A 20,100-nucleotide genomic window follows, 5' to 3' on the forward strand; every position below is an offset into this window, starting at 1 on the left:
CTCCCCTGCTCTTCTTGGAAATAGTGACGTGGATTTTTCTGAGAGAGCACATAGAGCCTTTATTACTAGCTCAGCTCAATAATACACCACTGAGGTTGCTGTGCTCCATCACTACTGCCCTTCCAACAGTTTGGCACTCCAAGGAGTTTTGGTGAACAGAGAGACCTTGGCGTACAAGTCCCTGAGGTCCCTGAAAGTGGCAGCACAGGTGGATAAGATAAGATGCTTGCCTTCATTGGCCATGGCATGGAATATAAGTGTTAGGATGTCATATTACAGCTTTATAAAACATTGGTTAGGCCACATCTGGAGTATTGAGTGCAGTTCCGGTCACCATAGCATAGGAAAGATGTGATTTTATAGGAAAGGGTGCACAAGAGATTCACCAGGATGTTGCCTGGATTAGACCATTACAGTTAAAGGGAATGACTGGATAGGCTGTTTTTTTCTCCCTGGAGCAGAGGAGGCTGAGGTGGATACCTGATAGAGTTACATAAAATTAAGAAGGGGATAGACAAAGATTATTCCCATGATGGGTTTGTCAAAGACCAAAGGGCAAAGGCTTAGGGTGAGAGGAAGGTTTAAGAGGGGATCTGAAGGTGAATTTCTTTCACACAGAGGGTGGTAATGTGTTCCCTGAAGAGATGGAGGCCTCATAACATTTAAGAAGCATTGAGAGAAGCATTATGAACTTAACATGGGTAAATGGGATTCAAGTAGGTAGATACAATGGATGGCATGGACCGAGTAGGCTGAAGGGCCAGTTTGTGTGCTGTACAACTCCTGATAGTGCAGCAATCCTTATGCTTTATATAGTTGTACAATAACTCCTCCTGCTCATGTATTCTATGCCCTGGCTAATGAAGACAAAAGTCTTGTATGCCTTTTCAACCATCTTAACTACTTGTGCTGCTGCCCTCAAGAATCCTTGGACATGTACACCAAGCTCCCTCTGTTCTTCAGTACTTCCTAGGGCCCTACGATTCATTGTTTATATTCCTAGCATTCATAGTCCTCCCAAGATGTAACACCTCACATCTTTCAAAAATAAATTCCATCTTCTTTTTTTATGCCCATTTTACCAATTGGTCAATATCATTCAGTTATTGAAACCCACCCTCCTCACGGTCCACAACACCACCAATCTTCATGTCATCTGTGAAATTACTAATCATACTTCCTATTTTCACATCTAGATTTTTCATATAAATAACAAACACCAAGGGTCCCAGTACCGATCCCTGTTCTACACCACTGGTCACAGACTTCCAATTACAACAACAATCCTCTATCGTCACCTTTCTGCCTCCTATCACCAAGTTAATTTTGGATCCAATTTGCCAATTGCCCTGAATCCTGTTGTTTCTTACCTTTTGGAACAGTTTCCTATGTGGGACCTCATCAAAGGCCTTAATGAAGTCCAGATAGAATGCATCAAGCACATTACCCATGCTTAGCCAACTCTATGGTGATGGAATGAGACACTCAATTTGTTCGGTCTTAATATCCCATCATAAATGTCCCACTAATAGCTGTTAGTGTTCCATCACTGGGTATCAATGTCCCATCATTAGTATTCCAGTCATTGTGTGTTTATGTTCCATCATTAGTGTCCTGTCATTGGTTGCTTGTGCCCTCTTGTTGGGTGTTAGTGTCCCATCATTATTTTTCCATCATTTCAGGCCAGTGAGAGATCCAGAAAGTCACATCAGTGTGTTAGGAATTGATGGAGACCACAATTTATCAGTTGTTTTATCTGTTATTTTCCACTCAGGCTCAGGCATTAGGGAAACTTGTATATCCTTCTCTTTTCTATTTTAGGGCTACTAATACATAATAGACACATTGGGCAAAGCAAGGGCTGAAGAAGCTCTGCTGACTGGAAGTTTCTTGGGAGGTAGATCAATAAGACAGGACCATTGAGCCAGGATCCCACCAACCTAACCTTCAGTGACAACATGGCAGCCTGGGAAACACCTGGAAATCCTGCAAGCACTAAAGTGTTCTCACAACCGTGAAAGAAATAGTTTTATTGTTCATATAGCTGTTGGTCTTTTGGTCCATGTGTGACAGGCAGTGTTGAGTGTCAGGCCTCTGCATTTTCTGCACCACTTTGTTTTGCACTTGTTGCTGAGATACTTTTGGTACCACAACTACAAGGACCATTAGTGGGACTCCTGCCATTAGTTTTGATGATATATTTATTCAACTTTTTTTCTGAATATGGATTCTGCATGTGGCTGAATGGTTTTTTGGGAGACCAGGGATATTTCTTCCATTAGTAAATTGGAACCAGCACTTTTGATGTCACTAACCAGCTCCTGAAACTTAGCACTAATGCAGTCAGAGGTCATGGTGGTTATTACATTACACCCGCATCAGTGAGAGATTTGTTACAATACTAAAGAGCATCGAATTGAGTAAAATGTCAATATAAATCAATTAGGTGAGGCTAGCTTCACTGCTGACAATAGATGAGGAACATGCAGGACCACAGTACTGCAAGATAATAGACCCTCTCAGCACATCACTGAGCCATCCAGAGTTTGTGGACAGTGACAAGGTGTAATCTATTCAGAATTAGATCTGCAAAGACCTTTAGGAAGCATTCTGTAGACCTGCATTAATAAAATCAGCCAGGAGTTCCACAAGATGATTTTTGCATGGATGGTACAGTAATTGTCTTCCAGAATTCATAATATTCCAGCAATTCCAAATACCTGAGCTGCATTAGCTGCCATTAATGCCACTGTTGCCCTTCACAGGTCATCTGTGAAGACACAACGTTGTGTGGATTCAGAGTACCCCTTCATAATTGTGACATCTTTAAAATACCCAGGAAGGGTGCACAGTTTGACTGTGATTCACTCTGTGTTTTATTGGTGCCAGTGGATTTGTATTGTGTGCTTGGAATCTTTCTCCAGGACAGAGTGGGTTACATTCACAGTGAGAAGCATTAACATGGGCCAGTCCTAAACAGACATAGGGAAAGTGTCACAGTAGCAATGAGGCTATAGTTCAGTCAGACCAGAATAAACTGAACAAGCACACCTCTGTGGCCCTGCCCAATCATCACTGGTACCACAGGATATTTCTTTTGTTTCTTATCTTCTGCACAGTTTAACATTTAAAATCATTTACTCTTGTACTTCAGCAGGACAGCTGATATATAATGCTTGTTGCATAGGTGAACAAAAGCCTCACGGAGTATGGCTTGGAGGCAGTGAAGTAAGCAAGTGCAAATACATTTATAGTTTGACCAGTAGAAGGGTGTTCATTAAACATGAGTCAACATCGTCATTTGAAATATTGAGTGTTTCTCTGCTTTCTTGTACATTCTTCCCCAGCTCTTCTCTGGATCACCTTCCTGTCCAGATTACGCACTGAGTGCTGGTATTAAAATCTAATCAAGTGCCACTCATCTGTACCTTAGAGTGATTGAAGACAGGAACTGCATCACACCCTGACTGGTTAAATAAATTAATTAGATTATTTAATTTTCAACATTTCCCCCTCCCACCCTCAAGAAAAAACAAGCAAGCCAATATGAAATCTATTCTAATAGAATGGAATTCTATAATGTTAAAGCAATTTCCAAAACAGAGAGCTAAGTTCATCCAGGAGCTTTAAAGTTTCCTCATGTACCCAGGCAATTGTTTTACTTTTCAAACAGCTTGGAGCAACAGAAGTGACCTGAGTCTATTTATTCACCACAACTTGTGCAACATAATACAATTTAATGAAAATGCTATGCTTCATCTCAGCAGTGGGTTGACTTAAATAATAACAGATTCTGGTGGGTGCTAATCCTATCAGCTCTATGATTCATTATATGATTGAGTTGTGTTTCCATCTCACTTTAACCAAAGCATGGGCCTGGTCAAACACCTGTACCTCCACCTCCCCCTACTCAATAAACTGGATGAGTGATGGCAGGTATCATATTTTAATCAGTTACTAAAACAGAGCAATGAATTGTTTATTGTTTGGATCAGATATTGAGGTTCACTTGTCAGCCTCATTAGGAGGAGATTTCTGCTTCGACCTAGTGTTGGATAGTGTTGATGTTCAAAGGGACCTGGGTGTGCTTGAACTCAAGTCACTGAAGACCATTATGTAGGTGCAGCGGATGATTAGGAGGATGAATGGTATGTATATTGAGACTATTCAATGACAGCAGTAAGAAAATCTTATTGCAATAGTATAGGGCCTTGATGGGATTGCAAGTGGAGTACTTTGCTCATTTTTGGTCTCCTTACCTAAGAAAGGAGGTACTTGCCATAGAAGGAGTGCAGTGAAGATTTGCTAACCTGTTTCCAGGAATGGAGGACTGGGGAGAGATTGTGCAGACTGGGACTGTATTCTTGTAGAAGTTTAGAAGAGTAAGAAGATTAAGACTGATAAAACTCTAAAAAATATCTGAAAGATTAGAGAGCAGGGAGGATGTTTGCTCTAATTGACGAGTCTACCACCAGGGGAATCAGTTTAAGAAAAAGGGGTAGGCTGTTAAGGACTGAGACAAGGAGAAATGTTTTCACCCAAAGGGTGGAGATCCTTTGGAGTTCTCCATCCTGTTAGGCATTATGTTGGTTCAGAACAGAGATGAAAGATTTCTGGATATTGAAAGAATCAAGAGATATAGGGCAGAAAAATGGTGCTAGGGAGAAGATCAGGTATGATCTTGATGAATGGCAGAGTAAGCTCGAAGGGCCGGATGGCCTACTTCTGCTCCTATTTCTTATGATCTTAACCTTAAAATCTGAGTGATTCTCCTCTCTGTGGTGAAATGATCAAAGTGCCCAAAAGTAACCACCAGATTAATGAACAAACTGGTCCTAACAGGCTGCTTGGGGCTCTCACTAACAATTAATTCTCCCTCCTTTCCTGTGTAGACAAATACCTTCCATGCAGTCACCAAGTGCTAGCTGAGACTGGGAACTCACTGCCTATGGGACTTGTGGGTGAGAACATCAAAGTGATGAATGACTTTGTAGCAACACTTGATAGTTGTCGCCTACTCTTTCTAATTTTGCTTAAAGTTTATTTTTGCTCTCATTATTAAAGCACGGTGAAAAATCAGGGTGGGGTTCATCAGGGAATTTTTGGTGTCTGTGACAATTGCAAATTTTGATGTCTGTGTTCTGGGGCAGGTTAGAGCTTCAGGACTACTTTGAACATATAATGTACTGACCACAGCCCCTTCTTGCTGTTTCCAGACACAGTGCCAACATTAATCTTCATCGTAAGCTACTGACCAAGGAACTGGATGAAATGGGGATGGATCCAGCTCCACCACTTGCCAAGGACCTCCGTGAGGAATTTTTGGCCAAGATCTATGGTGGGCACCATGGAATTGGGCTGGATATGAGGGACGAAGCCAGTTCACCAGCAGGGACAGAAGATTCCCACACCAATGGTTACACAAGGGTCACACCGGATGATTATATGGTGCTGGACCTCAGCACCACTTCCAGCATCCAATCCAGCAGCAGTATCCACTCATCACGTGAATCAGAGGTGGGAAGTGATGAGGGGATCCTGCTGGATGAGATAGATGGGGCCAGCGACAGTGGTGAATCCATCCACAGAGCAGAGGTTCAGTCCCAAGCTGCTGGTTCCAGTCACGAAGCCCTAGAGGCCTCGATATTGCAAGCAGCATCAACCAGCAATGGTGGGATCATGTGCATTATCTGCCACAAAATGTACAGCAACAAGGGGACGTTGAGGGTTCACTACAAGACAGTCCATCTTCGTGAAATGCACAAGTGCAAGGTTCCTGGTTGCAACATGATGTTCTCCTCCCTGCGGAGCCGAAACAGGCACAGCCAGAACCCTAATCTACACAAGAACATTCCCTTTGCCTCCATTGACTAATGCAGGTCTCTGCACCAGGTGACCTGATCTGCTGAGCCTTTTTGACATCAGGTGCTTTCTTCGCCGTTTTGCCCTCTGACCTGGGGTTCAGACACAAGGAGCATTGTTTGGAGCTCAGTAGATGGAAACCCCAGGTCACATTGAAATGCTCATGCTTAATTCATCTCCAAAGAGACAGTATAAACTATCTGTGACTGTTGCCTGCAGAAAAAAGTACCTTCTTGTTGTCTTTGTGAACTTAACTACTTGTCAGCTTTTGAAAGAAACTTTGATTGAGCATGGCAGCTTCTTTTGTACAAACTATGCCCTTAAAAGGCCAATGATGTCAATTGATTCTACTGTCATCCTGATAAGCCAAGGCCCTCTTTCTATCACATTTCTAATTTGTGAAATAGTCCTTTAAAGTTATAAACATGGAATTTAGAAACAAAATTAATATCCTCTTTTAACTGTCAGATTTGGGATCAGTGTAATTTTTATCTGCACAGATTTGGGCAATTGATGCCTTGTGCTTTTCATTTGTTGCAGGGCGCAATCTTGAAATTTGAGCCAGGCCTTTCAAGGCTGATGTCAGGAAACTCTTCCTGAAAAAGGAGGAAATAGAAATTACAATCTTTTGTACCTCTGGGGCTCAACATATATTGCAAAACGGAGATTGATAAACCATTGTTGGATAATTGTAACCAAGGTGGATAGATGGAGTTGAGATACAGATCAGCTACGATCCAACTGAATAGGGAAACAGACTCAAAGTGCCAAATGGCCTTCTCCTCTTCCAATGTTCCAAATTGTTACACTCACCAGTCGGTCTATCAGTCACCACTTCGCCCCTATTTATAAATTAAGATACATGTATATTCCACAACAATCCCCTGTCTCCTGGCCCACAATCTCTTCTAGCCCAGAATGCTCTGAGTTCTCTGCCCTTCTCCAATTCTGCTCCCTGCCCTCCTCACCCCTCCCCACCACCATGCTAGCACATTCCCTGATTCTCTGAGGCTCCAGGCTCTCCTCCCTCCACAAACCATTCTGCCCCTTTTTTCCTCCCATATTTTATTTATAGGAGGTATATTATAAGTTATTTAAAACCCACCACAGTGACCCCATATCACCATATGTGTCTCAAAATGTGTCTTATCACACTCCTGTGAAGTACCTTATGATATTTTACATTGTTAAAGATGCCACATTAATATGTTTTCACTGTCAGAAGATCATAGGAACAGTTTGTGTGCAGGTTTTAGAGGAAAGTATTTCACAATATTCTGATTAATAGATGCCTGAAAGGCAGAGATTCTCATGCATCTGATTGTTAACTTGACTATTTAAGAGTTACTTCAAGCCATTATTTAAGAACCTTCTGTTGAAGCCAGTGCTTCTTGCCTCTTCCAGACAGAATTGTGTTGGGCTTTTTTCTCTATGGAAGGAAGAGCTGAGATCGGTAATCACAATGACATGATACTTTCACACCCTCTGGTCGGTATGGCTGTCTGGGACAGATTCACATGAGAATGTGAGGTTCATTACATTCCTTTGATACACCACAAAACCCTTGTTCAGTTTATAGGATGTGAATGATACAGATAGAGTCATAAACTCGTGCCAATCAGTACAAGCTGCCTGGTCATTTATTTATGAGGATTTGCTCAATTTGACTAATCGATGCCATACGTATCTAAAATGGAGCATACCTGAAAATCTAATGAGAGAATGTATCTCTGCCCTAAATTCTAATACTGGATTGCCAATGACAAGGCAAGTTGGCAGCTAGATCTCTGGATAATGGTTGTTCTCACTTCAAAATTTAAAACTACAGCCTGCCCATTTTCAACAAATAAATAAAACTTTCAAGAAGATGGTCCAGAATCAACCATTGAACAGCATTGTTGAAACATTTAACTACAAACACTTGATGGTTGGGATATTCTGAGTAATACCCAAATTCACCCAAATAACAACAACTTATATTTCTCTATCACCTTTAACATAAGGAACAATACCAAAGGGCTTCACAGGAAAGTTATCAGTCAAAATTTAACACTTAAGCCAGTTAAGGGATATCAGGCCAGGTGAATAAAGGCTTGGGCTATAAAGGGTAGGTTTCAAAGGTTGACTTCCAGGAAGAGAGAGGGGAAGAGATAGAAAGGTTAAGGGAGGAAAATCCAGAGTTTGAGCACAAACACAAGTGATGGAACATTTAAGTTTAGCAGTGACTAAGAGAGTAGAGTTAGACCACTGCAGACATTTTACAGGATTAGAAATCCGTGGGGGATTAGAGGTAAGAACGGGACACACCATGGAGGGATTTGGAAATAAAAAGAAATAAATTTAGGCATTGTTTAACAGAGTCAGCTTAGGTCTGCAAACATATAGTGATGGATGAAATGATTGTGCCAGTTGAGGGGTGGGCAGTGCAGTTTTGGATACCTCAGGTTTGTGAAGGGTAGAACAAAGGAGCCAGCCAGGAGAGCAACTGAGTCGGTCAAATTCAGGTTAACAAGTGCGTGGCTGAGACGGATGATAAGTAAAACAAAAAGTTCACTTTGGTTCTATCTCCAAGTGAATACATCAGGGTAGAGCAGATACCAGTGTTCAGGTTCCCTTTCCAAAGGCTGGAAATAGCCAATTAGGTCAGAGGACTTACTTTTAGAGTCGTTTCAAGGTCATTGGTCCAACAAATTTGGGGCCTTCATTTGATGTCTATCAAGTCCTCCCACCCTACCTACCTCACCTGATGTTCCTGACTCTTACCTTGCTTATCCAACCTCTTACCTAACTTCCCAATTTCTCACTAAAGACATATATCAGTTGTCTTTAACTAATTGATATTGCCCATTTCAATCATCCTTCTTGGTGACTTGCATCCCAATTCTAATTTACATTGAATGTAAATCTTTAAGACAATTGCCCTCCTTATTAACAACTTGTATCTCTGACATTTAGTTTCCCTGGATAACATCACCTTGAAGGTAGAGCACATTTTAAAAGAAATGCTAATTCAATTTAGAAGTAATGATAGTTATTGAACTGAAATTCTTGCAAATTGGTTTAAAGGAATATAGAGCAGGTATATCGCCAATGATGATCAGGGAAACTGGACTTGAAGGGGCTTCCACAACACCAACTAACATATCTTCTTCAATAAACTTTAAGAAAGGCCTTTGGCTCATCAGTATTACATATTATTGATGGTTGTTAGCTTTTTTTGTTCTGTCTTTGTGTAAAATCTTGCTGGGATGGGGAGGGTGGGGAGGGTGGGGGAAGGGAGGGCTCCTGTTATTGAAGGTGAGGAGACTGAAGGTAAGACATTGTTCGCTGGGCATTTGGGTTGTTTATTTTTGCTTTACAAGCTCCTTCCTTTCCTTTTTTCTTTATGTTTCCCATCATTTTTAAAAACTAAAATGAAACACAGCTCATTTAACTATTTGCTAGAAGTAGCAAGATAGACCGCTAGCATGCTTCCACCCTCTCAGAGAAATCAAATAGTGTGACTAAGGTACTAGTACATGAATCCAGTCATGCACTTTCGATGCTACACGGTGATATGCGTCATTTTATACTCTTTCCTTTGTTAGTCACTTTTTTTAAACTAGGGTGTTCCCACTACAGAAGGTCCTTTCAATTCTAACAGACAGCCCCCAATGAGACCAGCTCACTCTGTAGTGAAGAACAACACTAAAGAGACTAATATATTACAATTTTACAGATTTCAACATTACTGTTGACTTTGCACAGGTTCTGAAGATCGTAATCTGGAGAAAACAATCCCTGTTTCTACGAGTTGCCAGGGTAACAAATGCTTAAATACTGGGGACAAATGTTTTGTCTGAAATCAAAATTCTGAACCCTTCAGACCCTGAATGAACCAAGTACCAAGAAACTTGCAGAATGAAAGTTTCGCACATACAACCCTCCGTAACAGATGGAGTCTTTTGGATGATGTAGAGGTTCAGGGTCATTCTCCAGGAGTTCAATTATCACAATGTGATGAGTTTTGGTCACGTTAGGATAACTCGTAGAGCTGTGTCTGCACTGCTCTCTCTCAGAAACCTTACATTCCAATAGGTAGAGAGAGTGGTTTCAGAACATTCCTTCCTTAATGATGGAGCCAAAAGGAAACGTTATTTCTTGGAATTTGTGGTATGGCAAACAGTGTTACAATTAATGAGTGTTGTAGATTGAAACCTATGTTTCACGAACGTTTAAAGCATGCAAGATCCAGTATCGAACTGAAGTATGAAGTAACAAAACTTTTTATTAGGAAATGTTATAAGTGTAGTATAAAAGCCTTGAAACTGACTTGAAAATGCAGAAAGACTTCCTTAGACAAAAGAACACAAGGACTTCACAAATTCATAGTATTTTGACTTTCAAAGCCCCAATGTAATCTTAATAATACAAATAAACAATTTTAAGCAATGTATATTAGATTTTGGAATGCATGGCCTGATAAAGCGGTGGATACAGACTCAATATTTTCTTAATAGGGAATTGATTAAGAACTAATAAATTGGAGGGATAACGAGGAGGGAACAGCAATATTGCACTAGCTGGATTGCTGTTCAAGAGAGCTGGTATGGACCAAATGCTTCCTTTTATACTGTACTATTCCACAATTCAATGAAATATGGAATAAATTCTGACTTATCTGAGTAATTGTGCAAAGGGAAACTACTTGAAACGAAGGATGGTTGTGTAAGTGAAGAGATGACTGAATATAAAAGGTTTACAAACAATGAGAGTGGGGCTGGACCACATTGTACAGGAACTCTCAATCTTGGTGAGACTTTGAACTATGAACTACTGCCAGAGGAGGCTGGTACAAAATCCTGACTTCAATTCTCAGAAATCTAACTATTACAGTCTTAGCTGATGACATGCAAACTTAGTCTTAAAACCAGCAGGTTTTTTCTGCCTGACCTCGGACTTACAGGAGAGAGTGGGTTTGTTTGAGATTCCTTTTTATATGTATATATAGAACAATTGGAAATGAAAACATTTTCTATTGGATAAAAAAATAGGATCTTAACAAGGCACTAGTACCTTTCACAGTCAGGATTGCGAAATTATTTTGACTGGCGAGGGCCCGATTGAAAGAACATTAGCGGCAACCTAGTTCATATTTGGCATTCTCTATAATGCAGCAAGAAAGGAGATTTTCCTCCTTCTCCTTTCCTCCTCCCAAAATAATTTCTTTCCATTATGCTATTACCTTGTTATGCAACCTTAGAGCTCTGGATAACACTAACTGCATTAGTTACCACACAGTATTGTATGAAGTCTGCCTTTTATTAAGCTCTGCGTGCAGCCAAACCGTTGGTGTGTGTGTGTGTTTATATGTGTGCGAGTGCATGTCTGATAGAATCAGTGTCAAGTTCATTTTACCTACTTTGTAAGGTGAAACTCAGCAACACCAATGTATTTCTTAAACACTTAATTATTTCACTGTTCAATTAAACAATTACAGATGTTTTTTCCCTTTGCATAGAAAACAAATTCACCTTTCAGTTTTTCTTTCAATTTGGTGCTTAAAAGGTGTGTTTTCTTTTAAAATTTGCTTGTGTTATTTTTATATTTGCACAAAATCTTTCACTTTGGTCAATTTGCCAAAGAGCATTGTTGGACTTTTAGTTGCTGCTCCCAGCAGCCAATTCCTTTCAGTGTTGTGGGTGTGTGTTTTTTATTGACGATCTAACAAGCTAGTGTTAAAAGGACCAGTGCTCTAATGAGAAGGGGCTGGTTATGTAGTGTGCATTTAACAGGAGCATGTACTGAACAAACTGGGGGAATACGATGCTGGAACATTGAAGGTACTTAGTGTTTCTTGTCATGCAGTCCTAAGTCTAAATATTCACATGTCACTTTAACGCCTTGAAAAATGCGAATGTTGATGCCAAGATTCTGACACATTACCAGCATATCCCTCCTCCCCTCCCCTTTGCTCTAACAATCAAACCCCACAGGGACATAGATAAATAGTGTACACTTAAGTTCAGCATGTGGCCATAAAGTGTAAGAGGAAGTGTAATTGCCTGTTTATTATAGGTGAAAGAAAAATTGAGTACAGGATCTCAGGTGGTCCGTAAAGGTCACTGATGCATGTTTGCACCATGCAAGCCATGATCTGAGATCCCAGCTCTGAGTTTGGGAGCCAGAGCCCAGGGCCACCCAACCTGCAAGCAGACAGACAGGAAAAAAATGACTTGTTAAGCAAAGACACTGCAGAGAAATGCAACTGACAGCCCTGAGTTGACTGTGGAGCTGAAGAGACTTTTGAGTTCAGATTGATAGGCTGTTCAGGCATTGCATGTCCACTGTGGAGCATAGTTCGGGCAGCTAGCCCTTGCTGGGCCTACCTGGGCGACGTGGGTGTGAAGGGTGTGTCAGGCAAAGCAGAAATGGGTTGGAAGTGGGTGCCCACAAGATAAACTGAGTTGCAGGAGTCCTAGCAGAAGATACTGAAACTGAAATTGCAAGTTTCTAGGAATTTTTTTTACAAATTAAATGCTTCATTTGACTTGAGAGTTGTCCTAGTGTAGTGTCTCTGGGCTGAGTACCTGTTCCCTGGCAATTCAGATTGACCTATTGATAACACTGAGGGCTTCTAAATCCTGAGTGGAAATCTGTCATTGACTTACATTAATTCCATATCTGGATTAAGATGATGGTACATTAACTATTTGGTATAATGAGATCCGCAACGTTATTCTTCCCACTTTGTGCAGGCAAAGGCTCAAAGCTACCGAGCATAAGGCAGAGTTTACACTCACCCAGTGTGACCCCACCTGATCCCAGAAATGTTTCTGCTATATCAGTAGTCTTATTTCCATTGAATGGAAAGCTATCAAGTTTTTGAGGAGCTAAATTGCCTTCCAGTAACTAAAACAAAGACAGTCTGGAATCACAGTTTAATGATTGCACTCACCTCCTGTGCTTTGTTCCACTAACCTGAAATTATAGAGTAATATCTTTCAGTTCCTTAATGGATGACCCAACAAACACCAGATTCCTCAGAATTTTGGGTACCATACTTAGAAAAAAGCAAACTTTGAAAAAGAGACATAAAACTAAATATCAAACTGTATTTTACACATTGTATCATTAAGTATTTGTCAGATATATCACATAATTATGAATCTAGTGCAATTATTTTGTAGGCAAGTAATTATGTATTTTAGGATAATGGTTCCCTGGATTGATGTGCTCACAGCTGTGATGGACTAAAACACTTCCTCAAATTTTAATTTCTAATAAATAGTGAAATTTTGGACAAGGTGGTGATAAAGACAATCTATTGGCTGCAATTTAAGAACTGTGACAGTACTTTCCTAAAAATAATACAATTCAAAAGTACCAATGCTTCCTTTCCAAGAACTTTTTGTTGTAATTCTCTCTTTTTAATTATGTTTTCAATTTGTTTGCTTTCTTGTATGTGAAAGTTAATGCACTGCTATAACGCTTGAATAACCACAGTCTGCTCTACAAAGTATTGCTGTACCTGGGGAATTGAAAAGCCTGCTTCACTTTGATCTACTAATCGTGACATTGGTAGTTTCATAAATACTGTATGTACTGAAAACAAAACAAGTTTTTCCATTTAGTAGTTTGGAAAAGAGGAGTCCTCTTTTTATTTGTAATTGTTCCCTTGTATTTCTGTACTATATACTGTCTCTGGTTTTTGCATTAAATGCATAAGGGTTTGGGATGTAAATGGAATCTTATTCATATTTTGTCCAAATACCTCTTGTAATTTGTATCAGAATTCTTGTACAATTTTTTATATTAAAGATTTATCAGTCACTGGCAAATGTGTCCTTTTCTTTAATAAAAATGGGGAATGTTCCTTCAACCTAACTGTGCTCCATTCAACCCAGAAAGCCGTACACACATTTCAAAACCTAAGTTATCTCAGTATATTCACTGACACATGTTAGATTGCTGGGCTTAATCACTGAGGGCTGATTCTCAAACTAAATGAAATCAGAAGGCAAGAACTGAACAAACATCGGATGCATGCTGGCTTCCTTTTACCTTTCTCCTTGATTCCTCCTTCCAAGTCATTTCCAATATTCCAATTAAAATCTTTCAGTCTGTAAGTCTAACTTCTGCAAAATGAGATTTAGCATTGAAGCTACTTTGGTCAGGTGATAAACAAATTTGAAATATCACTATGTAGAAGCATCTGAGAGTGCATAAGATAGATTGGTTTAAGAGATAATGGTGGAACTTAAATCTAGGATATGCTGAAATGTTGACAACTTTATAGGCCAGTGTACAGTTTTGGTTCAAATGTTATTGAATGAATTTTGTGAATTTGGTTTATGGAGGGATGAAATGATCTGAAGCTGGATGATAAATACACAATCTTTCCAGTTTGTGATAAGTTCTAATTAATCTTCATGAAACATTGGCAGGGTTGCTGAATGTGATCCCAATGACTTCAGTTCAGATTTAAGGTTATTCTGTAAAGGATCAAGGAGTACATCCTCATTACAGAGAGAAAAATATGGAAGTTCCAATATAATTAAAAACAAAATTTGTCAAGCACTTATCACCTCTAATGTACAGATGCACCTCAATATTATAAGAGCATTATATTGACTAATAGAGTCAAACAGCATAAGAACAGGCCCTTAGGCCCAACTGGGCCATGCTGACCAAGGCATCCATCTAAGCTAGTCTCATGTGCCCACATTGGGCCCATATTCCTCTAAACCTTTCCTATCCATGTACCTGTCCAAGAATATTTTAGATGTTGTTAGTATACCTACCTCAACCATTTCCTCTGGCAGCTCATTCCACATACAGACCACCCTCTGGGTGAAAAATTTGCCCCTCATGTTCCTGTTAAATCTCTCTCCTCTCACCCTAACCTATGCCCAAACCTTTGTCAAAGCATAAACAGGAAAAATTCACACAGAACCACAGCGGATAATATTAGAGGACCAAGGCCTTAGGAGGATCTTGAGGAAGGAGATGGACAAGATGTTTCATCATTGTTCATCAGCTACTGACGGGATTATATTATAGATTCTCCACTAGCCTTTGGGATATTGAGGAAGATATATGCAAACAGATTAGGGAAAGGTGCAAAAACAACAAGGTTGTCTTCAACTTCCCCAATATAGACTGGGACCTCATTAGTTCAAGAGGATTATGTGGGGTAGAATTTGTTAGGTGTAGTCAAGAGAGTTTCTTAAAACAGTATGTGGATCGTCCAACCAGAAGAAGGGCCATACTGGACCTTGTGTTGGGAAATGGGCCTGGCCAGGTGACTGACCTTTTAGTGGGGGCACATTGAAGGAACAGTGATCACAACTTCTTAAGTTTTAAGATCGCTATGAATAAGGATAAGTATAGACCTTGCGGGAAAGCATTACATTGAGGGAGGGCAAATTATGAGAGTACTAGGTAGGAGCTACATTTGACAAGTGAAGGTTGTTTAAAGACCAACTGCAGAGAGTACAGGACTGGTATGTTCCAGCAAGAAGGAAGGACAAGGATGGCAAGGTAAGGGAACCTTGGATGATGAGAGAGGTTGTGAATTTAGTCAAGAAGAAAAAGAAAGCATAAAACTAATTATTAAATTAGAAAACTAAAATCAAACAGGGCCTTCAGGAATATAAAGAAGCTAGAAAAGAAATCCAGAAGGGGATTAGGAGAGCCAGGAGGAGCCGTGAAAAGTCCTTAAAAGAAGGATTAAAGAGAATACCAAGATATTTTATACATACATAAAGAGCAAGAAGATAACTAGGGAGAGGGTAGGACCACTCAAGGGTAAAGGATCATCCAACCAGAAGAAGGGCCATACTGGGCCTTGTATTGGGAAAGGGGCCTGGCCAGGTGACTGACCTTTCAGTGGGGGCACATTGAGGGAACAGTGATCACAACTTCTTACGTTTTAAGATCATTATGAATAAGGATAAGTATAGACCTTGCAGGAAAGCATTACATTAAGGGAGGGCAAATTATGAGAGTACTAGGTAGGAGCTACATTTGAAAAGTGAAGGTTGTTTAAAGACCAACTGCAGAGAGTACTATGCTTAGAGGCAGAGGATATGGGCGAGGTCCTAAATGAGTACTTTGTGTTGGTATTTACCAAGGAGAAGGATGCGGAGGACAGTGAGATCAGTGTGGTGTGTGCTGATATGCTAGAGCATTTTGCCATAAAAGAAGAGGTCGTGTTGGGTCTCTTAATCAACATTAACGTGGACAAGTCCCCAGGTCCTGATGGGATATTCCCCAGGTTATTGAGAGAAGCAAGAGATGAGATTGCTGGGGCCTTGACCAAGATCTTCGTGTCTTCTCTAGCCACAGGCGAGGTCCCGGAGGACTGGCAGGTAGCTAATATTGTTCCTTCGTTCAAAAAGAGAAATAAGGATAGTGCTGTAAATTAGACTGGTGAGTCTCATGTCAGTGACAAGGAAGACACTGGAGAGGATAGGATTTATGAGCATTTGGAAAACCATGGCCTTATTAGGGACAGTCAGCATAGCTTTGTGCAGGGTAAGTCATTTCTTACTAACTTAATTGAGTTTTTTAAGAAGTGATGAAAGCATTCGATGAAGGGAGAGCTGTGGATGTTGTCTACATGAACTTTAGCAAGGCATTCAACAAGGTACCTTGTGGTAGGCTCATCCAGAAGATTAAGATGCAAGGAATCCACGGTGACTTGTCTGTTTGGATTCAGAATTGGCTTGCCCGTAGAAGACAGATAGTAGTGGTCGATGGGACTTATTCCTGCTGGAGGTCTGTGATTAGTGGTGTTTTTCAGGGATACATACTGGGACCTCTGCTGTTTGTGATAGATTTAGATAACTTGAATGAAAATGTGGATGGGTGGGTTAGTAAGTTTGCAGATGACACAAAGATTGGTGACATTGTGGATAGTGTAGACGATTGCCAAACGATACAGTGGGATATAGATCTGTTACAGATATAGGCAGAGAAATGGCAGATGGAGTTTAATCCAGGTAAGTGTGAGGTGTTGCACTTTGGGACTTCAAATGTAAAGGAAAAATACACAGTTATTGGCTGGACCCTTAACAACGTGAATGTACAGAGGGATCCTGGGGTCCAAGTCCGTAGCTCCCTGAAAGTGGCTGCACAGGTTGATTGGGTGGTAAAGAAGGTGTATGGCAAGCTTGCCTTTATTAGTCAAGGCACTGAGATCAAGAGTCAGGAAGATACGCTGCAGTTTTATATAGCATTTTATATGCTATATAAAACTCTAATTAGGCCGCCATTAGAGGATTGCATTCAATTCTGGTCGCCCCATTACAGGAAGGATGTGGAGACTTTGGAGAGGGTGCTGGATGTTTAGCAAGATGATGATTAGAGGACATGTGCGATAAGGGGAGGTTGGACAAACTTAGGTTGCTTTTTTTCTGGAGAGTCGGAGGCTGAGAAGAGACCTGATAGAAGTTTATTTTTTATTATTCCAAAATAAACTTTATTCATCATAAAAAACAAACTATATACAACAATAAAACAGTGCAAACCTTTGCATTCAGGTATGGATCCATCATTAGTGTTACCTTTTTATATAAAAAACACAGCACCGATGCTACTCATGTGGCTCCCTGGGGGGCTACCCCAATCCCATATTTACAATATTTAAGGGGCTTTCTCGCCTGACCCCGCCCTTCCCTCTCCAGTAGAAGAAGAACCCTAAACTGTAGTCCTTCCCCACCGAGCCCTTGCGTTGGCTGCACCCAGCTTCAGTGCGTCCCTCAGCACGTACTCCTGCAGCCTGGAATGTGCCAGTCAACAGCATTCCCCTACGGACATCTCGCAGTGCTGGAACTCCAACAAGTTTCGGGCAGACCAAAGGGCGTCTTTCACCAAGTTGATGACCTTCCAGCAGCAGTTGATGTCTGTCTCTGTGTGTGTCCCCGGGAACAGCCTGTAGATCAGAGAATCCTCTGTTACATAGCTGTTGGGGATGAACCATGACAAGGACCCTTGCATCTTTCGCCACACCCTCCTCGCAAACCCACAGCCCGCAAAGAGGTGGGCGACCGTCTCGTCGCCAGCGCAGTCCTCCCGGGGCAGCGCGCACTTGAACTGATGTTTCGACCATGCAGAAAGGGTCTGACAGGGAGGGCACCTCATCGCCAGCCGAGCAAGGTCTTGGTGCTTGTTGGTGAGTTCTGGTGATGAGGCATTCTGCCAGATGGTCTGGACAGTCTGCTCAGGGAACCACCCCACAGTATCCATCGAGTCCTTCTCCTGCATTATCTGCAGGATGTTCCGTGCTGACCACTGCCTGATGAACTTGTGGTCAAAGCTGTTGGTCTGGAAAAACTTTTCCACGAAGGTCAGGTCATGTGGCAATGTCCAGCTGACTAGGGCATTACACGGCAACAGGGCCAGGCCCATCCTTTGCAACACCAGGGACAGGTAGAACCTTGGCACGTGGTGACACTTGGTGCCTACGTACTTTGGTTCCACACACAGCCTGACGCAACCGCAGACAAAGGTGGTCATCAGGATGAGGGTGACATTGGGGACACTTTTGCCCCCATTGTCCAGGGACTTGTGCATGGTGACCCTTCGGACCCACTCCATCTTGGATTCCCAGATGAACCGAAAGATGGCACGGGTGATTTTCGAGCCAGAGGAGCGAGGAACAGGCCACACCTGCGCCAAGTATAGCAGCCCTGAGAGCGCCTCACACCTGATGACCAATTTCTCCCCAGTTATTGAGAGAGAGCACTGTTCCCACTGTCCCAGTCTCTGCTTCACCTTCCCCAACCTTTCCCGCCAATTTTGTTGCACACCCCAGCTCCTCCGAACCAGATCCCCAGCACCTTCCAGTAGTAAGGCCTGACGGTGAAGGGGTTGGGCCAGTTGCTGAAGAGCATGGCCTTGCTCTTCGTGCGGTTAACTCTGGCCCCTGATGCCAACTCAAACTGGTCGCAGATGCTGATCAATCTGCGAACTGACCTTGGGTCCAAGCAGAAGACAGCGATGTCGTCCATGTACAAGGAGGTTTTCACCTGGGTGCCCTCACTGCCTGGCAACGTCACCCCTCTGATGCTCTCATCCTTCCTGATGGATTCAGCAAAGGGTTCTATGCAGCACATGAACAAGACAGGAAGACAGCAGCCCTGCCTGACTGCAGACTTAATGGGGAAGCTGTCTGTTTCCCACCCATTGATTTGGACTACGCTACTGATGTCTGTGTAGAGCAGTTGGATCCAATTCCTGATTCCCTCCCCAAAGCCCATTTTGGAGAGCACGTCCAACATGTACGTTGTGTGATATCCTGTCGAAGGCCTTCTCCTGGTCCAAGCTGACCAGGCAGGTGTTCACCCCTCCATCCTGCACGTAGACAATGGTGTCCCAGAGCAGACTTGACCCTGTTGGCAATGGCCTTGGACAGGATCTTATAATCCACATTCAACAGTGAGATGGGTCTCCAATTTCTGATGTCTGCCATCTCCCCCTTCTGCTTGTAGTTGAAGGTAATGATGTCCTTCCTCATGGATTCTGACATGCTGCCAGAAAGAAGCATAGCATTGTACAGTTCCAGCAAGTCCGGGCCCATCCAGTCCCACAGAGCTGAGTACAACTCCACCGGTAAGCTGTCACTTCCAGGAGTTTTATTCAAAACAAAGGAACGGACGGAGCCAGTCAGCTCCTCCAGGGTCAGTGGTTGGTCCAGACTCTCCCGCTTGCTGTCATCTAAGACCCCCATGATAGAGGACAGGAAGGCCTTTTTGTTGTACAGACTGGCATAGAACGATCTGCAGATCCTTAATATGTCCATCTGCAAGGATGTTACTGAGCCGTCCTCTTCTTTAAGGCTGTGGATCACAGAACTCCCCCTGTGTACCTTTTGGAAGAGGAAATGTGAGCACCTCTCATCCTGCTCCACGGAGCGGACCCTGGATTGGAAGATAATCTTGGAGGATTCGGAGGCGTGGAGCTGGGCTTGCCGGGTCTTTGCCTCTCGGAGTTCCTCCCTCACATCCACCCCCCTCAACTGCAGAAGGAGGAGTTGCTGCAGGTCTGTCTGGAGTTGGCACAGTTCCCTCTGACTCTGCCTTGCTTTCTGGACCCCTCTGTGGATGAAGAACCTTTGTCGCTTCCCACCAGTGCACAGGGGAGTCAAAGAGGGGATTCACGGTTCTCCAACCTGCATATTCCCTCTTTAGTTCCTCCATGCTCTCTGGGGTCAGCAGCTTGATGTTCAACTTCCACGTCCCCCTACCTGCCTTC

The 20,100-nt window shown here is 42.1% G+C and overlaps 1 protein-coding gene across 3 annotated transcripts in view; it reads left to right on the plus strand.

Moving 5' to 3' along the window:
* bnc2 (basonuclin 2) overlaps nt 1-9,074 on the plus strand; it is a 550,218-nt gene extending 541,144 nt beyond the window's left edge. For all 3 annotated transcript variants that reach the window (XM_052020463.1, XM_052020461.1, XM_052020462.1), the window contains one exon: nt 5,217-9,074. In XM_052020463.1, the coding sequence (XP_051876423.1) occupies nt 5,217-5,874 (658 nt within the window). In that variant the 3' untranslated portion in view covers nt 5,875-9,074. The remainder of the gene's footprint in view (nt 1-5,216) is intronic.
* Nucleotides 9,075-20,100: the final 11,026 nt, after the last annotated feature.

This window comes from Pristis pectinata, chromosome 7, assembly GCF_009764475.1.
Source record: "Pristis pectinata isolate sPriPec2 chromosome 7, sPriPec2.1.pri, whole genome shotgun sequence".
In the NCBI taxonomy this organism is placed as follows: Eukaryota; Metazoa; Chordata; class Chondrichthyes; order Rhinopristiformes; family Pristidae; genus Pristis; species Pristis pectinata.